Source organism: Terrapene carolina, unplaced genomic scaffold (assembly GCF_002925995.2).
Source record: "Terrapene carolina triunguis isolate 2854851 unplaced genomic scaffold, T_m_triunguis-2.0 Scaffold69, whole genome shotgun sequence".
Lineage (NCBI taxonomy): Eukaryota > Metazoa > Chordata > Testudines > Emydidae > Terrapene > Terrapene triunguis.
In genome coordinates this window covers 42884124-42903435 of record NW_020664420.1, presented here as the reverse complement: position 1 = coordinate 42903435, position 19312 = coordinate 42884124, and the positions used below count along the sequence as shown (strand labels likewise).

General features: G+C 38.5%; 1 protein-coding gene across 2 annotated transcripts in view; it reads right to left on the bottom strand.

The window, feature by feature from the left end:
* Positions 1-19312, bottom strand: part of MSH3 (mutS homolog 3) — a 197753-nt gene that overhangs the window by 112858 nt on the left and 65583 nt on the right. For both annotated transcript variants that reach the window (XM_026649155.1, XM_026649156.1), the window contains exons 11-12: positions 9421-9505; positions 8652-8761 (exon numbers count right to left, since the gene is read on the bottom strand). In XM_026649155.1, the coding sequence (XP_026504940.1) occupies positions 8652-8761; positions 9421-9505 (195 nt within the window). The remainder of the gene's footprint in view (positions 1-8651; positions 8762-9420; positions 9506-19312) is intronic.

Below are 19312 nucleotides of genomic sequence, written 5' to 3'. Positions count from 1 at the left end.
TTTTTGCCCCAGATCCCTAAGTGGCCCCCTCAAGGATTGAACTCACAACCCTGGGTTTAGCAGGCCAATGCTCAAACCACTGAGCTATCCCTCCCAGCCACCCAAACTATCATGTGTGCCCCCTCAGTCTTCTCTTCTCCAGACTAAACAAACCCATTTTTTTCCATCTTCTATGTTTTCTAGACCTTTAATCATTTTTGTTGCTCTTCTCTGAACTTTCTTCAATTTGTCCATGTTTCCTGCAATGTGGCACCAAGAACTGAACACAGGCCTTATCAGTGCTGAGTAGAGTGGAAAAATTACTTTTTGTGTCTTTCTTACAGCACTCTTGCTAATACATCCCAGAACGATGTTTGGTGGTTTTTTTATTTTATTTTTTCGCAACAGTGTTGCACTGCTGACTTATATTTAGCTTGTGATCCACTATAACCCCAGATCCCTTTCCGGAGTACTCCTTCCTAGGCAGTCATTTCCCGTTTTGTATGTGTGTAATTGATTGTTTCTTCCTAAGTGAAGTACTTTGCATTTGTCTTTCTTGAATCATAAAATATAACTCCATAAAGAATTTTCTTCCATCCATGTGTGAAATAAAGGTTGAAAAAAATCTACGTTATCAATATTATAAAAGTGTGCTCTCAAATGTACTGTTCAATAAAAATTCTAAACATTTTTGCCTCTTTTAAAGTCAACTAGAAACAGAGTAGAATTATCAAGTATTAAGCCATGTTGGAAGAATTTTGTTCCAAGATGAATATTAATAGTCAACATTATACCTTGGTTCTTAATCTGCTTTTATATTTGTACAACCACTTGCATAAGCTTTCTATCACTGGAAAACCTAAATCCAAAGTTTGTAGATATTCTGCAAAGAAAGTAGCCATTACTGGATGATGTGAAATTATCCTACATGTTAGAAAATACTTATTTAGGTCTTTTATTCAATTGCACATTCCTCTGTCCTTTTCACATAGTCTCAAGTAGGTCAGCAATTTGAATTCCAATCTGATTTTTAAACTGGATTTTTCCAAAATAAAAGCTAGAATAACTTAGTCGATTAAATTGGATGAATGACTTATGATAAATCTCTTCATTCAAGTGCAGTACAATACAACATATACAATGCTGAAACTGTTCTGTAAACTATATAAACATAAGAAAATCTCTAATCAATTGATTTTTAGAAAGAGTTTAGTATTTTAAAGGGACTGGTTAAAATCAAATCCTGAAATATATTCTTATTTTATACTACCACAAGGTATGCAATTGGTCCAGTAAACTAAACAATAACTAAATAAGCATTTGTGAATTTGGTTCCCAAAAAAATCCACATTGTATAATACCGCATTTAAAGGCATCACACAGGAATGTGCTACACTGAGTTACTTACTAAATTTTTAAATTATGTCCTACTTACCAGTGATATAGGTCATCTTAGTTCTAACTTTTACATTATATAAAGCAAAATTAAAATATTACATTTTGTATGTGACTTGCAATTTTTATATGTGGGTTGCAATAAATTATGTTTAAAACATAATGGTTTGACTGAACATTAAAATATAACTAATCTAGGCAACTTTCTTTCATATAAGGTTTTATTTTATATACTGTACATGTAGAAGTTAAATAATTTCAAATAAAGAATTTATCAGAAGATCCTTTTTACTTACACTATATTGCCCAAAATAACTTAGGCTCTTTCAGCATAGAAATGGTTGCAAACTATATACAGTGGATGTATTAAACTAGGATCTGCCATATCACAGCCAATTCGGAAAAAAATTAAATCAACCAATCAGTACAATTCAATGTACAAGAAGTTCAATACACATTAACCTATAAAACATCACATGCTACTTTCTGCAGATTATGCCATATAGGTAGAAGATTAGCAATTTTAACAACAATTCAAACAAAAAAAATCAAATATTCCATTTAGGTGAAGAAAATATCTGAATTTTAAATTCACATAACTGAACAGTTAGACGTGAACAGCAAAACAGAAGAAAATATTTGTGTGCGCACATTATGATGTACAGCGTTAAGATTCTCAGGACTAAGGGTCTGCAGTTGGGCCTGGGATCAGCTAACTAGCCGCAGCTGAAACCCCTAATTGACCAGATCACCTGATTGGCAAAGTGGTATTGCCAGGACCGCTTTTAAGCCCACCTGTAGCAGTTGGCCAGCAGGCACTTGGCCACAGCTTTGAACTCTCCTGTGTCTGCCTTGTCCCCAGTTGTGCCCCTGCTGTGCCTCCGCCCTGTCCCAGCCCCTCCTCCTGGTTCTGACTGTCTTTGCTCTGACCACTAGGCATGGCCCCCATTGTTTCGAATATTAGGCCTGGCTGCCCATATCCCAGTCCATGACAAAGATGGCCTAAAAGTTTGTTTTTTTACATAGTAACAGGTCTTACCTTCCCTCTTCCTGGTGAAATAATCAAAAAATCTAATATTCAATATCCCTTTTCCTTAAAATGGGGTATTGAAAGAGGTGCAATGCAAGTTTTGATCTTGATCTGCAACTGGCAAAAGTCCTCCAGCAAAAAGAGTGAAGTCAGGACCTGGTAATTCTAATTCCCTTTTGGGGAGGGCTAGAAAAGAATGGGATTTTTAAAGGCTTTTTTTAATAAATCATAAAAGAGCACCAAATAGGACAAACAATATATTTTTGATTTGACAGTCCTCAGACTTAGTTTGATTGCAGGAGAATTTGTTTCCTCACTTTAAATCTCTAGTTTTACATACACAAAGACTTTCCATATCTGAATTTGTTAGTGGCTTTACTTTACAATTTCTTTGACTAATTAATTCACACCTTTTTTCAGTTTACCCTCTTTCTGGCTTTTTCTTGATGTTTCTTCAGAACATAGCTTACTGAATAAGACTGCATAATAGTTTGTGGGGTTAAAAATAGTGGGATGCTACTCCTTCTGTTTCAGAAGGAAATAAGGAACAAAATGTTTCCCAGAAACACACATTGTCTTAGTGGAAGAAAACTAGTTCAATTGTCCTGTGTTTTTTTCTGTTTGTGGTTTGCGCAAAATTGGTTTGCTTTAATCTTTTCTTATTCTTGTGTGAAGTTACATTTCTTTTTCACAAAAAGAGTTTTCTGTTCATTTAAGACATAATTTGAAGTCAAACATCAAAGCACTTTTCAGTGTTATGTGCATAGCAAATAATAATAGATTAATAATACAATGACTAATCACTCTTTAGCTACACAGCAATTCCAGTGTAATTACAATGTGGTTATGATTTTTGTAAATCTGTAATTATCACTAATTCAAACAACTAGGTATTTAACTATGTAAGGGAATTACTATTACCACTTCTCTGGTTTCGAACTTAATACAAGTGTTTTTAGAACCCAGGTACAGGAATTACATAGCATTTATGCTGTAATTACTTTAAGTTATTAGTGAACATTTAGATTATATGCATTAGTGACAATGTCAGGTATCAAGAAGTATAACAAAGGTGGAGTCATACCTTAATTACTATGTAACTTCAGTGAAATTACAGTGTAATCTAATAATAAATTAATCTATTCCTTTTTAGTTCTGTTCACCTGTTCCTTCTACACAGAAAGGCAATCTAATACATCTCTCAATTTTACAATTACACTTTTTTAAAACACACTTTTACCCTAAATAACTAAAACTTGCTGCCATTTGAAAACACAGTATTCTTGAATGGATCTAAAATGATTACTAGTAATATGCAAGTTTTATGAATTTCTATCGCCACATCTGTTAAAAGAATGTGCAAAACATCCAAATGATAATCAAGCACATTTGGTTATATTCAAAAACAAATAAAATGTATTTCTGCCACTTGTGCCAAACAAGGGAATTGTTAGCTACGTTAGCTTACATGAATGAATGAATGAATGATTACTGCATTTACATAAAGCCAGAAACACCGTACAATGGTACCAAAAACACAGCTAGCAAACTGAATAAATTCATGTTAGTAGAGAAAACGGTTGCATCATGCTAACAGACTTTAAGATCTCAGAAATATGTTATAACCTTCACTTAAGTACTTAATATTGATAGTGATGCTACAGAATCTTTTTGATTAGGAGGAAAATTTAGCCCATTAAATCCTATGACAGGATTGACATTATTATCCCGTAAGATGAGACTCCAGTATTGAAATGGGTATCTAGTGAGCTATGAACAAAGTCCCTCAAATAACTTGTTCTGCTAACCAGCTGTCTTACTGTGGAGTCAAGGGAGCAATGATGCAGTTAAGCTTGAAAAAATATTTCCATTCTAACTCTAAATTTGGATTCCCACTTTACTCTCTTTCTCTCTACTCACTCAATACATTTAGTTTGAAACTTCTCAGGTTTTAGTATCTTAGGCCACATTATAATTTTTGGGTGCGAAGAATCTGAATTTGGTTAATCAGTTTTTGAGTTAGGAAACTTTGAAAACTACAAGGTTTTTCTTCTAGGGAAAATTGTTCTTGCCATTTCTATAGTATGTCTCTTCAAATAAAAGCAATCTTGCTTTACCAACTTCAAATTTGTTCTATGCATCGATGTTTGACGAAGACTTGTGTATATTGCTGATTTTGCTATTCTTCAAAAGTCAGGGCATTAGTGTTATCAGGACACTAGTCATTTCTCCCTCCAGTCTGGTCAGTAGTACCAACAGTATTCAGGTACAGATCTCATTAATTCCAAAATATCCAGGCAGTATTTTCAATTGAGACTGTAATGACAAAACCCTTGTGAATGCCACATTTATGAAATTCAGACATCACAATAATTTATACTTTACAATTTTCATCCACTTATGCCAACATACCCTATGAAACTTGTAAACCTTACAACTAACCACAGTGAAAAAATAGAGGGATCACTAAAGATAAAGAAAAAATATAGTGGCTTGGGCCACTATGAAAACTCCCTGTGTGCTTGGTTCCTGTCCTAGCTCACAGTCCACTTCTGCTTCCAGTTTGAGGACTTGATTCCGATATTAATTCTGGCTACGTTAAAGACTGCATCTCCGTCTATTTGCAAATCTCAAAACCCAGAACACAGCACATTACAGCCAAACATAGCGCATTCTGAATCAGATCCAGCTATGGAACAAACTTATTAGACTAATCCAGAGAGTCTGGACATCCTGGGGTCATGCTACAAAACAATCCTCTTTGATGGATCTTTCCTACCATAAGCAGAATGGTATTTACAACAAACACCAGCACTTCCTCAGGAAAACCCTACCCAACTTAGGCAGAGAGAAGAGCCAAAGACTCCACAAAGCTCACTAGGGACGCACCTATGCCAATCTATTAACTCAGGTGTTATGGTAATGGGCACTAATACAAAACCCTTAGATAAATAATAAGAATATATTTTAGTTATGTTTCCAACATCAATCATGCCTATAATTTGCCCACTCTTCATTTACACACCACACCAGATCTATTCATTAATCCATCGTCCTCTTCCACTTTTGCCTAAGAATTCTGTTTCCATAACTTGCTAACCATCGCTCACATTTATGGTATGGGCCTGAAACAAGCATCTTTCAATTCACCCTCCATTTTCATTCCAAAGACATTATCTTTCTCCTTACCATATTCCTGGATCACTTTAACATGTACTTACTCTTGAAATCTAGAACCCCTTCAATTTGCCCAGAATCAGACCAAACAACCACTTGAATGCAATGCTACCCACACGTATGGGCCAGAGATTCTATAGTACCCCATAAAATAGTCATATTGAACTAAAACTCACTTGGTATGGTATATTTATCTTAATTTCTAGTTTAAGCACCTATTCACAGCTCTAAGTGCTTTTATACACTTACATTATATAACCACTATAATAATATATTCACCATATACAATATAATAGAGCTCTGCACAAAATATGACAACCACATTTCTAGGCCTAAAATGACCTTACATTTGACTTCTCAATAGAGCTGTTGGGAGGATGACAATTCCATTTTGTGGCAACTTTTGAGTTTTTGAAGTTTGTTTTTGTTCCACTGTATTACAACATATATTCCAAACAAGAGAGTTTCAGTTATAATTTCTCTGCGTGCACCTGTGTGCATGTCACCGTAAATAATAGTGCAGAATGGAATGGAATTAAGAAACACAGTCCGAAATGGAGAAACAAAACAAAAAAATTACTTTTGTGACTCCACTTGAAAAGAGAAATGCGATCTACGGGTTTGACCACAGGACTTCCTTCCACACTGAGAGACATGGGCTGGGGAGGGAAAGACTCTCAGTGCCCGTTCTTTTCTCGCGTCAAATCAAAGAGCACCGGGGAGGAGGGCGGAGACTAGGACAGCAGTCTACTAAAATTGGTTTTGCTGGGGTGCAGGAGAGAACTTAGGTTGCTTCAGGCTGTGAAGTTGGTCTTTAAACTTCCAAGCAGCTGCACACCCCTGCTTTTCCTACTAGTCCCACCACTATCAAACCATTGTGAAGAAGAACAGACAGATGTGTTTCTTCCTTTTCCCTCTTCAATTCTTAGGGCTGCAGCGGTTGTGGAGCCAGTGCCTTTGCTCTGGCAGCCTCTGTTGACAACCACCCAAGCAATTTCCAACAGGATGTAGAGCTCCTGGAGTGCCACAAAAGAAATTAAGTAACTATTTTTAAACTATTTTAATAAAATATACCATGACTGATATAGCATATTAATATGGTCATATGCCACGATTCATTTTTACACCAGGTGAGGTCCAGAAGTTCCATCCACCCTTTCTAATCAGAAAAGGTCAGGCATATAATCATAGAATATCAGGGTTGGAAGGGACCTCAGGAGGTCATCTAGTCCAATCCCCTGCTCAAAGCAGGACCAATCCCCAGACAGATTTTTTACCCCAATTCCCTAAATGGCCCCCTCAAGGATTGAACTCATAACCCTGGGTTTAGCAGGCCAATGCTCAAACCACTGAGCTATCTCACCCCCTTATTAAAATCAGATGCTACACTGGAGCTCTGGAGAGTACTAAATGTTATATTTACTTTTGTAAAAAAGCATTCAAGGTGACCTTGGGAATTATAGGCCAGTGAGAACCTTACGTTAGTATCAGAAAAACTGGTTGAACTAAAAGAAATTATACAATATCTATAAGGAATATGATATGATAACCAGCATGGCTTCTGTAAAGGAAAAAAGAAACTCGCTAGCATATTATGTTCTTTGAGTATGCCAACAAAGCAGTGGAGAACTGGATGATGTAATTTTTTTTTTTATTTTTAAAAGCCCCTGACAAAAATCATGTACTACAGACTAACAAGGAAACTAAGCAGTCGTGGTTTAAGAGGTGAAATACTATAATGGATTAGAAATTGGCTGAGACAGAAAACAAAGAACACCGTAGGAATAATGGTCAATTATCAAAAAAGCAAAAAGATAACAATGGGATACCTCAAGCTTCCATTCTAAAACATGTAAAGGGAGGCAAATGGAGGGTAATTTTCCAGATAAAATAAAATTATTTAGGTTAGCCAAGTCAAAACAGATCAGTGAAGACCACTCTTCAATTTTCAGCTGCAGTCAGAAAAGCATGCAAAATGTTAGGTTGTATAAAGAATGGGACAAAAAAGAGTGACGTTATATCAATGGTAGGACCTCAGCTGGAATACCAGGTTCAATTCCAAACATCCTAGTCTCAACAGATATAAAAGAAATGGGGAAGTTCAAAGACAGGCAATGAAAACAGATGAAGACATGGAAAGAATTCATTATTATTATTATTTATTTGTATTCCAGTATTGCTATAGAGGCCCCATACAAGATCTATGAAGGGATATTAGAAAGACCAAGACAGTTCAGTTCAAAGAGGAGAGGAACAACAGGAAATACGCTAGAGGTATTACAAAAAACGTATTTTCAGAGAAGTTAAATCAGGTGTTCCTATTTACTCGGTCAAATACTACAAGAACAAGGAAATGTTCAATTAAATTAAAGGCAACAAATTTAAAACTGATAAAAGAAAATACTTTTCTATACAACACATGATTTAGAGACATAACAAAAATATCCACAGTTATATTTAATAGAATAAAATAAATTAGGGATATAAACCTTCACATTTCAAGGCACAGGCCAAGCACTGAGTGGCAGGCTTAGGAAGAAACTTTCCCTATATGCAGCTTATTGGGGGGGAATAGCTCAGTGGTTTGAGCATTGGCCTGCTAAACCCAGGGTTGTGAGTTCAATTCTTGAGGGGGCCACTTAGGGATCTGGGGCAAAATCAGTATTTGGTCCTACTAGTGAAGGCAGGGGGCTGGACTTGATGACCTTTCAGGGTCCCTTCCAGTTCTATGAGATAGGTATATCTCCATATTTATCCTTTGAAGCGTCTGGTATCAGCCACTGTCAGAGAAAAAGATACTGGTCTAGATGGACCACTAATCTGATTCTGTATGACAATTTCTAAATTCCTATTGTTATTAGAACCTTCTTATGTGTGCTGTGGCAAAACAGAAATTGACAGATTTACAATGTTCACAATTTAACATAACATGAAGATCACACTTTTACCACTTAATTACCTATCCTAAGTTTTCTACGGGCCTCAGATCTTATGAAAAAATAAAGCTGTGCTCAGCAAGCATTATGATTCATAAAGCGCAGGCTAATTCTAAGATAAAGAGTTACTTTACCTGGATTTCATAAGAGGTTGTGTCACCCATTTCTTTAGTTTCCGACGTCCAAAGGAAGTTTTGGTATGATCCAAGACCCACAATAGGCTGCCTTTTGTTTTCATATCAGTCTATGGTAAAAGTAGCAAGACTGTTTTTTATTAATTGAATAATTGCACATATACCTTAAATAATTACACCAATCCAAGTATTAAATAAAATGCATTTCGTTTAGTTTTACAAATACTAGAATTAAACAAGGGCCATTTGTATGCAAAAGTGTTATGTAAAATATCTTCAACAATGAGTCAGAAGATATTTAAGATTATTTTTTCCCTCTTTTAGCAAGCATGCTTTCTCACAAGACTACCTCACAAAATGATAGAGATGAATTCAACAAATTAAATGAGGTTTGTAAGCATGAGCCACTGAAATGGAGGCAGTGGGAAAAAAAATTCCCCACACTAAAATGACTGGAATGAAGTTGCTCAAGAGCTTCCAGACTCAGGAGGAGATTTTCAAAGGCACCTGTGGCAGTGGGATCCTTAACTCCCATTAGAAAATCAATGGAAGTTGAGGCCTAACTGCCATTTGTGGCTCTGAAAATTCTCTCCCTTTACAATCTGTTCCTATTTAAAAGCATTTAAAGTTTCTGGGTGAGATTTTCAAATGGGCATAAGGGATTTAGATGCACAACTTCCATTAATTTCGTTGGGATTAGTGCAGTTAAATTCTATAGACAGCTTGGAAAATGTCAGACTCTATCAATAAATTATTACATTTTCCTCACCTGATTCTGTAAGATTTCCAGATTTTTCAGTGTTGTCCCATTAATTGTCATGTATTCAGCTTCACTTGATAACTGTTTAAAGTTACTGGGAAAAAACATTTCAGACGTCATATTGCCAGTGCAGAAAGAGACATCAGTGAAACACAAACATCTTAAATCAAACATTGGCTGTGTGGTGCAAAATCAAGTAAAAATGGAAATCAAATCAAATAAACTACACTAATAAAATAACTACACATAAATATATTTCAACTAAGGATCTCAATCATGTGACTGACAGGGAAAATAAGGCACAGAGCATCTGAGCAACTAATCCAAGGTCGCACAATGATCTAACAACATAGCTCAAAATAAAACCCAGTTCTCAGATTCCTAGTCCAGCACACTAGCCACCCCTCCCATCTGTAGGCCAGCAGGAAAATGAATGACATGTATTCTTTTACCGGTGTCCAGGGAAGTTTCTATGATGTTTCAATAGAAGAACAAATTTCAGTTTATTTCCCACTATCTAAACAGCATGTGCAATACAGATAACACAGATGTCCTGAGTTCTGAGTTCTAAGAATAGATTTGATCATAATCTGCCATCACAATTATTTAGGGGAAAACAAACATCAGGATATGTTTAATGATTCCATCCTACTTTTAGTATGATGTTACCATGACCAAAATGATATTGCTTTGACTTCTTGACATATTACTCAGCAGAACAGACTAACAGGTTTCTAATGTTTGTACAGCAATTAAAAGCAACTCACAGAATGAAGCCCATCTTAAAAAGTTATCAAGTAAGATATGAAAGTAATTCCTTATACTCAGACACAGGTGTGTGGTGGTCGGGACAGAAAAGGGAGCGCAAAATATTCACTAACATGTTTTGACAAATGAAGTCATGATTGTCTAGCTTAATAATACTGTTGACTGCTCCTTGTACAAAATCTAGGGCACTCTTAGTTTGGAGAGAATGACTTTTCAGATAGGATTTACAAAATACACCTCTATCCCAATATAACGCGACCCGATATAACATGAATTCGGGTAAAGCAGCACTCCGGGGGGGGGCGGGGCTGCGCACTCTGGCGGAGCAAAGCAAGTTTGATATAACGCGGTTTCACCTATAACGCGGTAAGATTTTTTGGCTCCCGAGGACAGCGTTATATCGGGGTGGAGGTGTAAATCTCTCCCTCCCATTAGACTGTAAGCTCTTTTGGGCAGGAACTGTGTTTTCTAACGTGTCTATAAAATGCATACCTTCATGTTAATGCCACTGAATAAAATAATTATTACTAATAATCATTATTCTGGATTACAATGCCTTTTCATTGGTAAAGTCAGATAAAGTCAAATACCAAAACAATCTCATATGCAAAACAACTGCATCTTCCAAAATATACAATATTATGAGCAGCAAAACAATCAGAATCATAGAAGATTATGGTTGGAAGAGACCTCAGGTGGTCATCTAGTCCAACCCCCTGCTCACAACAGGACCAACCCCAACTAAATCTAAATGCTATTCTTTTATTATGTTCAACCACAAGCGGTTGCTATTAGCAAAGCATTAAGTAGGAGTTCTCTTCATTTGGTTCTGAGTATCTTTATCCAAACCTGAGTCCTACTAAACTTTTCAAAAACATCGCACCACATCTTCTTAAGATCCAGTAGGTGAATAACCGACAAACAGAATTTTATTTCCATTTGATGTGTTCAGATTTGTCATAGTATGCTGTTCAACTCTGTCACCACTCAAGCACATCTGTTCAGGGACTCTGTCTCTTTACCTGTTCCTTAAAGCATAAAGGATGCATTTGGATATTACATAAATAAATTTATAAATAAACAGTTGTAATACTTTGCTCTCATTTTGGTTGCTGGGCTTAGTGTGTGGGTGCTGGGGGGTTGATGTTGGTGGCCTGTGACACACAGGAGGTCAAACTAGGTGACCTGGTGATCCCTTCTGTCCTTAAACTCTGACTGTAAATACAAAATATGTCCAGCAAGCAGTAACAGCAAGTTCCAGAACTAACATAAATGAAAGTACCCTGCCTCCATTTCCTGAAGCTTAGATCAAATGTAAGACAAAGAGTCTCCAGACCAGGGAAGCGCCATATCACTCAGTGGCAAGGTTCAAAAGTGAGCCCTCAGAGATGCAGGCACTGGGGAGAACATGCTAGGTTTGCTTCTTGATGGTACCATGCAAGGTACTGGACAAACTGAAGCAGGCTGCAGTACCAGCGATTGAACCACACTCAAAGGCTGTGACACCAGCACCAGATGAGTGAACTCCTGCACCACCAGGAAATCTGGCACTGAAAGGCACAAAGATCTTGCACCGTTGCGTACGCCTCCATTGTCATTGGTACCAAGAGGGTCCCCTGATGCTGCTGTTGTTGCATCAAAGGGTGCAGTACCAGGGGCTGAGATGATACCCCAGCAGCAGTCTGTCTCAACGGCACCAGCCTGGGTGCTGGAGTTGACGAGCCAGCATGAGGTGATATCAGCTCTGCGGAGCACCTCCTCTCCGAGGATCAGTTATCCCATTTTCCCTCATGCTTGCTGGTTGACAGTGCCGAAGAGCTCAATCGTTTGGATGAGTCCTTGGAACCCCTTTGCCGGTGTTTCTTTTTTGGCACCAGGGAAGCAGAGACACGCCATGAATTGGCAATGACTGGAGCAGTACTCCTAACCGAAGTTGATGAACTCAATACCCATTCCAAGCGGGAAGGCTCTGAAGGCAGACGCAGGGTGCCATGACAAGGTGAGGAAGTCTCATCTCTATCCTTTATTGTTCTGGACTTAAAGTCCCTGCAGATCTGGTGCCTGTCACAGACACAACCCTCGCTGAGGCACGTTAAACACCAAGAATGAGGGTCAGTCATCGGCTGGGATTTTCTGCAGTCACTGCAAGACGTAAAGCCTGGAGACCAAAGCATTCCCTGGTACCAGGCATCAGTACCCAGAACAACTAGGAACTGGCTGAACTACCAACCATATTAACTAAATTATGCAAGATCAGAAAAATACAAAATAAATACTAGGGCTGTCAATTAATCGCAGTTAATGCATGCAATTAATGCAAAACAAATTAACTAGATTAAAAAAAGTCATGAGTAATCGCAGTTTTAATCACACTGTTAAACAACAACAGAATACCAATTTAAATGTATTATAAATATTTTTGGATGTTTTTCTACATTTTCAAAAATACTGATTTCTATTACAACACAGAATACAAAGTGTACAGTGCTCACTTTATATTATTTTTTTTATTACAAATATTTGCACTATAAAAAAGATAAACAAAAGAAATAGTATTTTTCTTTAAGGTTATGAAGCCTGTTGTCCCTTTTCTCTGAAAACAATTAGGGACCTTTGAAAGCAAAGTCCTGGATAGTCTGTTGGACTCTAGGGGGTGCCCAGATGACAACAACCACGAACACCTTCTCATAGTAACAGCTGATGCCATGGTTCAAGCAGCTGAATCTGCATTGTCCAAACTGTTCTGGAAAGTGGTCCTACTGACCAGCTTACTATCTACCACCATGACTGCAAACTCCTACCTACAGTTCTCTGGTAACTTGTCTTGAAATTTTATAACACTCCCCAAGAGAGTGAAGTCACAACGACTCAGGAGTGCCTGTTGGTTTGCATTTCTGAGTTGCGGACTTCCTGAGGAATAGTTTGTCCAGCATGTTGTCCTTGTCTCTCCCACTCATTGGCAGCTGCCACCACAAGAGAACCCGGGTGGGTGGGAGTGGGAGCAGAAATGTTCAAATCTCTGCAAGGGGACAAAGTATCTCCTCTCAGTTTGTTTTGTGATGGAAGGCAAAAAGGTGGGTGTCTACCAAAGAGCCTTAACTGATTCCATAATGGCTCCATAAAAATCAGAAAAGCTACCCTGGCTGGGGTTGCCAATACCAGAATATCTACCAACTTGTGAGCACTTTCATTCACCTCCTCAGTCTCAGTGTCAAGTACAGAAGCCACCCTTCTCACAAGATCTTGATAAGCCCTGTGGTCCTCTGGTGGTGAGTCAGTTGTTGGCTCATAATAGCCTCATCTGGTGATGAGGTATAGGAAACAGCATGCATCTAGGGTGGTGGCTGATATTTGACTTGCAGTGAAGAAGCTGCCTGGGTGACTTCTATCTGCTCGGTACCAGTGAATGATGCACTCGGTGCCAATGTTTTTGGTGTGCTCTCCATGACAGTGAGCAATACAGCATGGGGGAGCGGGGTCCTAGCTGGAGGGAGAATGCCCCCATTGCATCCAGAACAGCCGGTGATATGCACCTGGAACCCATCCTTGCCTGGGCCATTGATCTTTAGAGGGAGGTTGCTGCATGGCGCATGGTCCCAAAGTCTCTGATGAGAGGGTATGTTACCCATCCTGGATGGGATACAGATGACCTCACCTCCAAGACCAAAGAAGAGTGGGATACTTCTGACAATGGAGTGGCAAATCCAGATGGGTCTGGTGAGAGGTAGCGCGAGCCCAGGGATGGTGGTACCAGAAAAATCACTGGAGGTTTTCCTCTCGAGAGCGCAGGCTTTTGCATAAGCTTGGGTAGCAGTACCGCAGGATCTTGACATAGTGAGGCATCAGCAGGAGGTACTGGTACCATCCTTGGGCCTTCTACTGCTGGTGATACCGGTATGGAGAGACTAAGCAGGTCCCTTGTGGCTGCATAGCATAGCAAAGCAAATTAAGGGGATATAGCTATTCAACGGTCCAGATTATATCCCGGAAAATGTCACACAGGGGTTGACTGAATGTTGCCTGCAAGACAAGGTTAAGACTCACAGTCTCGAGGAGTTTGCTGGTGAGGTGGATAGACTGGTGTGGCAGGAAGCAAGCTCTCTTCTTGAGGCAGAGATAACAGTGTCCTATAGTTCTGCACTCCCCGAGACAGCATCACATAAGCCCCATGCCATGCTTACTTCTCAGAAACATCATATTATAGGTATGATAAAGACATGTACCGATCTAAGCTTGAGTAATGTGGGACCCAAATTCCAGGGGCAGTTTTGTGTTTAATCAACCTGACTCTTGAGCTCAACAGTGAAGAGTGGCACAAGGCTAGCAACCCTGATGTGGATGGGGACTAGGTACAGGAGTCCAGGGATTCCCAGAATATAACGGTAAGTCCGACAGCCAGGCCCTGAAGCTTTGAGAATCAGGGTTGTGTAGAACTGACGGGAACAGGATAACCGCTCTCTGATTTATCCTGAATTAGTACAGGACTCTCAAAGTGACAGAGGAAGGATGATACCTCAGTTCACCCCATCCAATTGCCTTTACTGCTATAAGACAGCAACAAAAAGAGTTCTGTGGCACCTTATAGACTAACAGATGTATTGGAGCATAAGCTAATGTGACTGAATACCCACTTTGTCTGACGAAGTGGGTATTCACCCACGAAAGCTTATGTTCCAATACATCTGTTAGTCTATAAGGTGCCACAGGACTCTTTGTTGCTTTTTACAGATTCAGACTAACACGACTACCCCTCTGATACTTGCTGTAAGACAGTAACTCTGTAGTTAAATCAGGAAAGCAAAAAGGGAAGGCTCCTAAGTACAGCCAGAACATGGGGAAATGGAGCTCAGAGATAGGAGCAGATCACACTAGGGCAGATGTTGTAACAGCACCCTAGGAATAAAAGACACGACTGAAGGAGAACATCCCACCATCAGTCTTGGCTATTGACTGGTTCTCTCCTTCAGGGATTCTATCTACTTGTGAGCGCTACCTACATGGTATCTGACCCACCCCCATCACTGTAGTAATATGGTAATATCCAAACAGGCTAAATGATTACGCTGCATAGAGAACTTCTCCCATATAAGGGCAAGCACCTTCTATCCCTCATCTTCACTCCACTAATCTCTTATTCTCTTTCATTTACTTTCTTCATTCTTCTATTTGCCAGAACACACCACTTCGGAGAGGCAGACTGGACAGAATAGATGCACAAAAGTTCTAGGCTGAGAATGAAAAGAAAAAGGAGGAGAGAGGACAAAGTTAGTCCTAAAAAGGGCTAAAAAAATGACTACTTTGTGTACTGCTTTCTGGCAGCTAGAGTCATTCAGCATATAAGTGTAATGCTGTCCACAAAATGGAAAAGAGGAAAGATATAAAGGAAAAGGGAGCACAATGCAGATCTTGCTGAGTAACTAACAATGAAATTCACCCTCTCTGTACAGAAGGTGTGCAGCATAAGGTGCATGCCCCATATAAACCCTATTCTAAGAGCTTAAGTGGTACTTTACGTCATGCATAGACTTTGTACTGGGGGGTGAATTTCACCGGATAAAATTCTTGTTCAGTTATTCTGAAGTTTTCCTCCTTAAAACTCTTCTTTTTTAGTTTATGAAAGTTTTGAGATGGTATCCACAATGCATACACATGAAATATTTCTGACTGCAGATCCTGAAAGTTGCATCATTTACTGGCCACTGGTCCCCACTGTACTCTCTAAATTACTCAAACAGGACATTTTTCTGGAAGTTGGTTAATTCCTTTCAAATAACTGACACCAAACTCTAGGAAACGGTGCTCTAAGAGCTAACCAATACGAAGATTACAACCAGCATGCTCTTTGTCTGTTGAAAGTACTAAAGAGGTTTTCAAATGCGCCAATGGGAATTAGGCACCCAACTCCCACTGATTTTCAATTAAAATTCTGTGCCTAACTGCCCTTTGTGCCTCAGAAAATCTCCTGCTAGATGTTATTCACCCTTTTGATAGAAATCACACAGAAATAAAGGGTCATCTAGTCTTACAATATTATAATTAGAATATGCCTCTGTAATAGAGATGTTTCCTTATTCACTGTTGTATTTAAAAGCCTCTCCTGAAGAGTAATAACAAATCTGGAGTACTTCACGCAAGAGAAATCACCTCATTACTTATGTGGGAAAAAACTATCCTGAAAACTAGTTCCATGATTCTCTAAGCAGTCAAAACTGATGTTTAGCAGTTTGCAGGAGCTCTTCATAACTCAAAGGAATGTTTCCTTTGTCTAAGCCTGCTTCCATTAAATCTATAAACTTCTTAGACTGAAAGTTGTATCTCACAGCACACATCATGCTCACTGAGTCATCAGTAGATGCTCATTGACCTAAATTCTCTCAGCAACTTTAAGTTGTCTGTCAGTGTGGCAGAAGCATTTATTTTATCTGCTTCATGTAGAATTGCAGAAAATAACAATCTGATACCCGCTGCATAAAATGCATTCCCTTTCCAGAAATTAACCTTATAGACTATTTTACTGACATCTTTAATGTTTATTTTTAATATGACTGAAGTTGTAGTTGGCCCAATATTTCTATATGTAACATGTTACTGACAATGAGCAGAGCCCCAGGAAACAAGTAGCTACTAGAAAGGGAGTCCCCATATCAGATAGTCAAGGTAGTATCGGTGACCGGCATCACTTCTTTCAACGAAGTATAACAGAAGACAAGTTTCTTAGTACAATATCACCAATTACCTCAACACTATGCATTTTCTTTGTAGTGTAACTCTAGGATATCAGGAAATCTTTAAACTTTCCATTCAGGTGCTTTCTTTGTTCATACATTCAGGTCAGGCCTGTTATGTCAAGATTCACCTATTACATTAATCCTTTTCCTTCCCATTCTGTAATTATACTCAATTTGGAACTTGCAGCTAGTGCAGAATGTGGCAGCCCACTTGTTAAGCAAGGTCTAACACTGAGAGTACATTGCACCTGTACTACTGAATGATTTCCAGGTGAAATTTAAGGTGTTTAAAGTCCTAATAGGTTTTGGGTCCACTGAGAGAACATCTGCCTTTGTGTGTGTTATTGCAGCAGTGGAAATCATCCAAGGCACTTGAGCCAACACCGTCCATGGCAATACAACACTTTCAAGAATGATAGGTCCTTGACTTTAGAACTCACTCTGCTCCTTTGTTTATGAGTACTCATATTTGGTGATCTTCTGCACACAACAAGATGGACCTACCTGTTCAACAGGCTTTTTTCAGGTAAATCTGATTTGTGGGATGGACTGGAGTGCTGTGACTAAGATGCTGCTTGAGGGATTTGGCATGTTGGTATGGGAGATGATATTTAGAGTTGGGGAGGTATCATAAGGCTTTTTTTTTCTCATCAGATCTACAAGGCTTGCTGAGTGTTCCGTTGTTAATATTTTGTATATTTTTTTGGATGGAGGAAAAAGGGGGGCTTTGTAGGAGCAAACCAAATCCAAATAAACCAAAAATGCAAATATGTTATTCTACACCATGTATATTTTATAAGCGTAAGCAGTTTAGAATCAACCCAATATTAGAAAAATGTTAGAGATTGACAAGCCCAAATATCATCTCTTCTAAAACTCAGATTTTAAAAATTCTCTGTAATGCATAAAAATTCTAAGTTTTCCAAACAAGGTCTGCAATAGTGAAAAGGACATTTGTCAGCTGCGAAATCTACCAACTAAACCTAAGTATTCTTTTGGTTTATTGTCACGCCCACTATTGCTGTCCACCTGCCCACATTATTTTTACAAGACAGTGAGGTAGTGAAACTAGATTTTTGTAAGAGAACAAAGCTGTTTCATGGCGTGTAGGAAGCTCCAGGAGGAAGGGGGAGGAGCAGGGATGGGGCACGCTCCGGGAAAGAGGCAGGATGGGGCAGAGGCGGGGCAGGGGTGGGGACTTGGGGGAAAAGGTGGAATGGGGGCAGGACCTGGAGTGGAGGTTGAGCATCCCCCAACTAGAGGGGAAGTCAGTGCCTATGCATTTAATGTCTTTCCCATAAACTTATTACATGGTAGTTTACCCACCAATATGGTACCACCCACTAAACTCCCTGGATTTGTCAATGTGTTTTAAATTTTTAAATAGGTGACTAGATTCACAGACTCAAAAAGCTCATAAACATTTGGATACATTAAATACACATGTGCTTCAAAAGCTAAAGAGAAAGTGCGTGAAATATTTTTGCAGGAAAATAAAATATCGGTGAGGCTCATCGTCATAAAAAATCTTTAAAATGCAGCAGCAGACTTTTGTCCACGAAACAAAACAGAAGTAAAGTTGAGATAAGATGTCTGGGCTTTATTAACAAACTTTTTCATTTCCCATGACAGTATCAGTTTCTGCAGCTTGTTTGTTTTTAATTACATTTGGCTGTAGTACAAGCCAATTTAAATATTGTTAGTACTGACTACAAGCGTATTCTTTCCTATTTTCTAATGATTTTTATTGAATATCACTTGATGTTTTGTTAGTGTTAATTAGGAACTCAACTGTAGAACATCATGTTTACAAAGACCAGGTTTATCCCAGAAGCAGGTGCAGTAATTTTGTAGAAGGGAAGTTGCCAGCTAGAATTCACAAAATGGCAGATGGTTAAGGCCCTACTTCATTCGCAATATTGCGGAAATTGTAGATCCTGCAATATTAGGCTTCAACCACAATTCTGATTTTAATTAGCTTACTTTGCACACTTCACAATTTTGCATACATTTTGAGTATGCAATTAGTACTGCACTAACATTCAATGCCTGTAAAATGTAAAAGGCTAAAGTGACTGGACTTGATTTCTACAGTAATTGTGTTAAGACTTTTAGTCTTCTGAATTTTAATATTGTACTTTTTTTTAATTAACATCATATAGTTGCAGCAAAATGTCTGACTATCAAAAACATTAGCGAGCATAACATAATACTTGAGTGTTTTTCTTAAACAAATAGGTTTACTCTGGCTTTTCCAAATTACTGCTATTAATAAAGGTCCATTATTACTTTTCCGCAATTTTCCATGTCTTGTCTGCAACTCAGCCATAATTATTTGAAGATCATCCCGCGATTCAAGTAGGGCCTTACAGTTGGCACATTTTTATCATTATTTTGATTTTCTG